This window comes from Humulus lupulus, chromosome 4, assembly GCF_963169125.1.
Source record: "Humulus lupulus chromosome 4, drHumLupu1.1, whole genome shotgun sequence".
NCBI classification, from domain to species: Eukaryota; Viridiplantae; Streptophyta; class Magnoliopsida; order Rosales; family Cannabaceae; genus Humulus; species Humulus lupulus.
The window spans coordinates 238,500,735-238,507,586 of NC_084796.1; the positions used below are offsets into that span (position 1 = coordinate 238,500,735).

General features: G+C 33.7%; 1 protein-coding gene across 1 annotated transcript; it reads right to left on the reverse strand.

Annotated features, from left to right (window-relative positions):
* Positions 1 to 990: 990 nt before the first annotated feature.
* Positions 991 to 5,360, reverse strand: LOC133831386 (uncharacterized). Its single transcript, XM_062261658.1, has 2 exons — positions 4,808 to 5,360; positions 991 to 4,703 (listed from the first exon to the last, which is right to left on the reverse strand). Exons 1-2 carry the CDS (start codon positions 4,829 to 4,831, stop codon positions 4,278 to 4,280), a joined length of 450 nt encoding a protein of 149 aa, XP_062117642.1. The 5' UTR covers positions 4,832 to 5,360; the 3' UTR covers positions 991 to 4,277.
* Between the last annotated feature and the right edge of the window lie 1,492 nt (positions 5,361 to 6,852).

Consider the following 6,852-nt stretch of genomic DNA (forward strand, 5'->3'; position numbering starts at 1 on the left):
TTTCTGCTTTAGTGTTTGGTACATTGGTCATGAGGAATGCTACAAACAAAATTTGTACATAAACATTACCCGTAATAATAATTACACAAAGTAATATGTTCTTATATAAATAAATATTATTAATGACTAAAAAAATATTTAGTTACATATTATTGTGTTTAATATTTATATTCGAAATTGATAGGTGCTTATAGTTATTTTTTTTACTTTTTTGACAATATTAGATGTTACAATATATCAGGTACATTACTGCACAAAACATAGTATGTTTACAATAATAATATGTTTACAATTGTATATTTCATCTGTGCACCTTTCTTCTCTTTTTATATCAACTTTGGATATTATTGTGTGTTATATGACATTGGTTTTGATGGAGATAGATTACTTGGACCAAAGATAGTTATTTTGGGCTCATGTTTGGTCCGAGAGATAAAGATTAACTTGAGGATTTATTAATGATATTGGGCTTTCTATTTTTACAATCACTCTCTTGCTCCAGCATTTGGACTTCTACAATTCAGACCATATAGAGCATTCAAAGTGAAAATTATCCCTCATAATTCAGCACTAATTTTGGAGAAAAGAATATCTGGGTCTTTTATTTACTCCAACATACGAGAGTCATAAGAAAATTAATTAGAACAATTCATTCAAAGAAACATATAACTTTTAGTAATATTTTCATATATTCACTCGAGAAGATATAATGGAGAGTAGTAAACCACACTTTTACGCAAACAATCAAGATAGTTATCAACTATACAAGGCGCTCTAGAGAGACTTTCTAACACTTGAAAGAGAGAGGAGAAGATGGAAATGTCCTACAAGCTCAGTAGGAAAGATGCAAGAAGGGAATGTGCTACATGGTCACTAGTAACTTTCCAAACATCGCATAAAATGTTTATTAAGTCATCATCGTACAAGACGTTAAAGGCAAAGAAGTAGAAGTTTTAATGAAGAAAGTAAATTGATATTGCAGAGAAAAAATGATAACCAACGGAGCTTGATAATTTTATTGATCAATAACATATTTAAATACATGAATAACCAACTAAAACATATCAATAGCTGAAATACTAGCTATTGATTCACACATCTAACAACTCCTAAAGACTAGGACATTCCCCAATAAAAAAACGAATTATATAAGAAATAAGAAAAAATACATGGACTGATATGGCAGTCCTGAAGCAATTTCCAACACTCCTCCTTGCTTTAGAGACTGTTAATTCCCATTTTCTGCCTTAAAAGCTCAAACTTGTTAACAGGAAGTGGTTTTGTGAACAAATCTGCTAGTTGATCTTCTGATTTGCAGTACACTAATGTCACTTCTACATTTTTTTTGTATCTCTCTGAGGAAGTAAAGCGTGATGTTGAAATGCTTAGTTTTTCCGTGGAACACCGGATTGTTAGAAATTGCAATTGATGCCTGATTGTCAACAAAAATCTCTGTATTGTCCTTTTGTTCCATATGTAAATCAATGAGTATTTTCTTCAACCATAGTACTTGATTTACTACTGCTGCTGCAATAAGTTCAGCCTCTACAGTGGATTGTGCAACAATTTCTTGTTTCTTTGAGCACCATGAGAAAAATCCTGATCCTAGGCTGAAACAGTATCCTGAAGTACTTTCATATCATCAATGGATCCAGCCCAATCACTATCTGAAAATCCACATAACTTGAGGCTTTGACACTTTTCAAACTTAACACCATAATTGACAGTACCTTTGATATACCTTAATACTCTTTTTGCTGCTATTAAATGCATTTCACTAGCACAATGCATAAATCGAGATAAGACACTTACAGCAAATAGAATATCAGGTCTTGTTGCAGTAAGATACATTAGACAACCAATTAAACTTCTAAAGTACCCTTCATCAACTAAATCTGTGCCATCTTCCTTTTTCAGCTTATCTTTTTGATTCATTGGTGTGCTTGTTGCTCTGCATTCCTCCATCTGAATTTTTTTCAAGATTTCTTTGGCATATTTCTTTTGACAAATAAATACATCATTTTGATTTTGCTTGACCTCCATCCCAAGAAAGTGAGCCATAAGACCAAGATCTATCATTTCGAAAACCTGCATCATTTCTTGTTTGAACTCATCAATCAAACCTGCATTATTTCCAGTTACCAAAAGATCATCAACATAAAGTGACACTATAAGAACATCAGTACCCTTCTCTTTAACATAAAGCGTGGCCTCAGATAAGCTTCTGATGAAGCCTAGGCTTAGCAAGTGATCATCTATCCTATTGTTCCAAGCTCTAGGTGCTTGTTTTAGACCATAGAGAACCTTTTTGAGCCGGTAGACCTTATCTTCTTCATCTTGAATTATAAATCCATATGGCTGCTCCACATATATCTCTTCTTGTAAAACACCATTTAAAAAAGCTTATTTCACATCTAATTGTAAAACTTTCCACCCCTTATGTGCTGATAAGGCTAGCAACATTCTGATTGTGTCCAATCTAGCAACAGGAGCAAACGTGTCAGAATAATCAACACCAAAAATTTGAGCTTACCCCTTAACCACAAGTCTGGCCTTGTACTTGTTAATGGAGCCACCTACATTGAGTTTTGTTCTGTACACCCATTTCACTCCAATTACTTTTCTTCCTTCAGGTCTGTGGACGAGATCCCAAGTATTATTCTTCTGAATCATTGACATCTCCTCCTCCATCGCTTTTTTCCATTTTGAGTCTTTGAGAGCTTCTTCATGTCCAGCTGGTTCATATATTGCCACATTACATCTATGATATATGTCAGAAAGTGATCTTGTGCCTCTAATTGGTGGATCATCCACCAGTTCATCTTGCCACTGGTTCATTGTTTGCTCTTGAGGAGAATTATTTATTTGGTTTTGTGAGAATCCATCTGTTATTTGTGAAGTTTTCCAGTCCCATTGCTCATCTTCATTGAAGTGTACATCTCTAGTGATGGTGATCTTTCTTGTTTGTGGATAAAAAACTTTGTAGGCTTTGGAAACTGAACTATAGCCCATAAAAATTCCCAGAATGGCCCTTTGGTCAAGTTTGTCACGCTTAATTTGCGGAACATAAACAAAACACACACAACCAAACACTTTAAGAAAGCTTAATGAAGGTTTATAGCCATACCAAGCCTCAAATGGAGTTTTTTCTTTGACAACTTTTGTTGGAAATCGATTTTGCAAAAAAATTGTTGTGTTAGCCACCTCTGCCCAAAATTCTTTAGGCAATTATTTCTCATGCAACATACATCTAGCCATCTCCATTACGTATCTATTTCTCCTTTCGCTAACCCCGTTTTGTTCTAGATTGTAGGGAGCAGTGAGCTGATGTTCAATGCCAGCTTCTTCACAAAATAGATTAAATTTTTCTGAGGTGTATTCCTTCCCATTGTCAAACCGAACAACTTGAATTTTGCAACCACTTTGGTTATCCACCATTTCTTGAACTTCTAGAAAACTCCAGCCACTTCTGACTTGTATTTCAAGAAAAAAATCCAACACATTCTTGTGAAATCATCAATAAAAAGAATGTAATAGAGACTACATTGTAGTGATGGTGTTCTTTTAGGTCCTGCTACATCTGTGTGGATTAGTTGTAGCTTTTGACCAACCCTCCACATTGATTTGGGAAATGGCCTTCTATTTTGTTTACCAAATTGACATGCATGACAATTTGGTATATAATCAGCAAGAATTGGTAGGCCTCTTATCATTTCATTCTTCTTCGTTTTCAACATTCTTTGAAGATGACAATGCCCAAGTCTCTTATGCCAAAGTTCGGTAATGTCAACATTAGTGAAATAAGTTGTGTGCTCCTCCTCAGTTGGGTAAAATAAGAAGCTTTTACCTTTCATTTTAACCGGCAAAATCTCCTTTCCAGTGGCATCATAAATGTGGCAATGTGAATTTCCAAATGATATTTTAAATCCTTTTTCCATCAGCTGGCCCACACTCAACAAATTTTGATCAATATCAGGTACGTAAAGAACATCAGGAAGTTGTTTTTGTACCTGAACTTGTTGTGATTGCGATGGTTCCTTTTCCTTTAGCGGAAATATAACCGCCATTCCCAATTCGAACCTTCGTAATTTCAGTGGGCTTCAAATCCTTGAAGAGAGTTTTGTCATAAGTCATGTGGTTCATACAATCACTGTCAATCAACCAACATTCTAAAGAGCTTCGGGTCGAAAAACATGTTGCCACAAACATCTAGTCTTCTTCATCTTCATCAGCAATTTGGGCATCTGCTTCTTGTTTTTGAGATTGGCTTCTGCAGATCACGGCTTCATGTCCAAGTTGATTACATTTGCTGCACTCTGCATCTGGTCTCCTCCAGCATCTGAAAGGTGGATGACCTTTCTTACCACAGTGTTGACAAGGTGGGTAGTTTTTCTTTGGATTTCCACCTTTTTTTGGAATTGGTTGCTCGTTGTGTTGTCACTGGTTAATGCTAGATTCTTCTCGTTTTTTTCTTCAGCATCTTGATGCTTGGCCGGCAAAGCTCCTTCAATTTCATAATCTTCCCTCATAAACCTTCGTTGTTCTTGAGCTTGAAAAGCATGTAATATTTCTGCCAAGGTGATCTTTGACATATCCTTCATGTTCTCCAAGGTAGTAACTGATGCTTCATATCTTTCTGGTACAGTTACAAGAAGTTTTTGTGCAATTTTGGAATCAGGAAATTCTGTGCCAATCAACCTGATCTGATTAGCAATGCCAAGCAATCTGTCTTAATATTCTTTCACAATATCAGACTCTTTCATCTTTTGCGGCTCAAAATCCCTTAATAAATTTAACACTTTCATACCTCGAATCCTTTCATCTCCAGCATATTCTTCCTTAAAAAAATTCCCAAATTTGCTTTGCTGTTTTGAGGGACATAATCCTTCTGAAAATGGTTGCTGAAACAGCAGCAAATAGAGTTGCTTTAGCCTTTGACTTATTGATTTTTCTTTCTTTGTGAACTTTGATCTGAGCCATGGTGGGATTGTTTGGCAGCGGAAGAACTTCATAATCCTCTTCCACAGCTTCCCATAGATCTAAAGCCTCCAGGTAGGCCTCCATTCTCACTGCCCAAAGCTGAAAATTTTCACCATCAAAAACAGGTGGAGCAAGGTGGGCAATGGCATTACTTGATTGAGCTTCCATTTCATAGATCCCTTAAGAAGTTTGCTCTGGTCCCAATTGAAGTTTTAATGAAGAAAGTAAATTGATATTGCAGAGAATAAATGATAACCAACAGAGCTTGATAATTTTATTGATCAATAACATATTTAGATACATGAATAACCAACTAAAACATATCAATAGCCGAAATACTAGCTATTGATTCACACGTTTAACAACTCCTAAAGACTAGGAAAATCCCCAATAAAAAAAACAAATTAAATAAGAAATTAAAAAAACATATGGACTGATATGGCAGTCCTGAAGCAATTTCCAATAGAAGTAATGATATTTCCAACAGAAGTAAAACTCATGTATATTAGAATCATAATTGATTTTTGATGTCTTATATGGGGAGATATATATAAGTAGGGTCGATTATTGGGCGGATCGGGTTAGAAGACATTTTTACCTGTCCAATGTCATAATCGGGTTAGGAAAACCCGTATCTTGCCCAAATAAGAAAAAAATCAATTTAACCCGTCCAATAGTTTGGGCGGGTTGGTCGGGTCAACCCCAAACCGAAGTGATAGTGTATTTTTTTTTAAGATTACATTTTTTGTAGTATTTTTTTTTCCTTTAAATACTAGTACTAATGTGAAATTTATTTTTTTAAGCTTAAAACAATATTTTAAATTTATAGTAAAAAAATTAAAACAAAACTATATAATATATTAATACATTTAAATGTATTAAAAATAGTAAGTTCTTAATTGGGCGGGTCGCGTTATATTGGGCGGGTTGATAATTATTTTCAACCCGCCCAATGTAATAATTAGGCGGTTTAAATTTTTGTCGGTTTATTTGAATTGTGTTTTTTGGCGGTTTTTACGGGTTAGTTTGGGCAAATTATTCGGGTTGGGCGGGTTGTAAAAATTTATGCACAACACTGTATATAAGTCAAAAATCAAGGAACTTGTTACATCTCACATAGGAGCACAATAATTCTTTTTTATTTTAATAATGCTCAATATATCTCTCTCGGCCTTGAATCTATGTAGATATTGTTCAAAACTACATCTATCACAAGACTAAAGTAGCACCTTTAACTCATTGAGTGTCTTTCTTTAGTTTTACCATGCTTGTTCCTATATATTAATACAAATAAGATGACAAACATTAAATTGGGGGTATATACAGGAGATTTGAATATGACTATACCGTAATATATACACATATTTTGAGTAATTTTAAGGACTAAAATTAATATTATGTTAAAAAAAATTACAATTTAAAATTTTAAAATGTGTTGAAATGATACTCATGAACAAATATTTTTATATATATATATTTTAAGTAGTTGATTACATTTAATTTTGTGTGTTTAGAATGTGAAATTAAATTTTAAAAAAATGTGGGATATTTTTATTATAAAAACTTTTGGAAAAGATATATGATTATATTGTAGCGCACCAAACTTATTTATTTATTTGTATTATTTTAATTGTTGTTTGTTAAGTGTTATAATTTTATTTTAATTATTTGAATTGTTTGGTAGTAATTAAGTGAATAGAATTTGTAATTGTTTTATTTTGTAAAATTGCTTGTGAGTTTTGATTGTGTCCAACAAGGTGCATACTTAGTAGAGGTAGACTTGAGCACTTGTGTGTGGGCATGTGCATGGTATGCATGGTGAGCATGCATTAATTTTCTATGTATATTATTGTTCCCTATTATCTTTTTATT

Excerpts from the sequence above, each read along its gene's own strand:
- LOC133831386 (XM_062261658.1), bottom strand. The coding sequence starts at position 4,831 with ATGCTGGAGATGAAAGGATTCGAG. Across the intron at positions 4,704-4,807 it reads TGGAGATGAAAGGATTCGAG|ATCAGGTTGATTGGCACAGA; the intron begins GTATGAAAGTGT and ends ATTGCTAATCAG.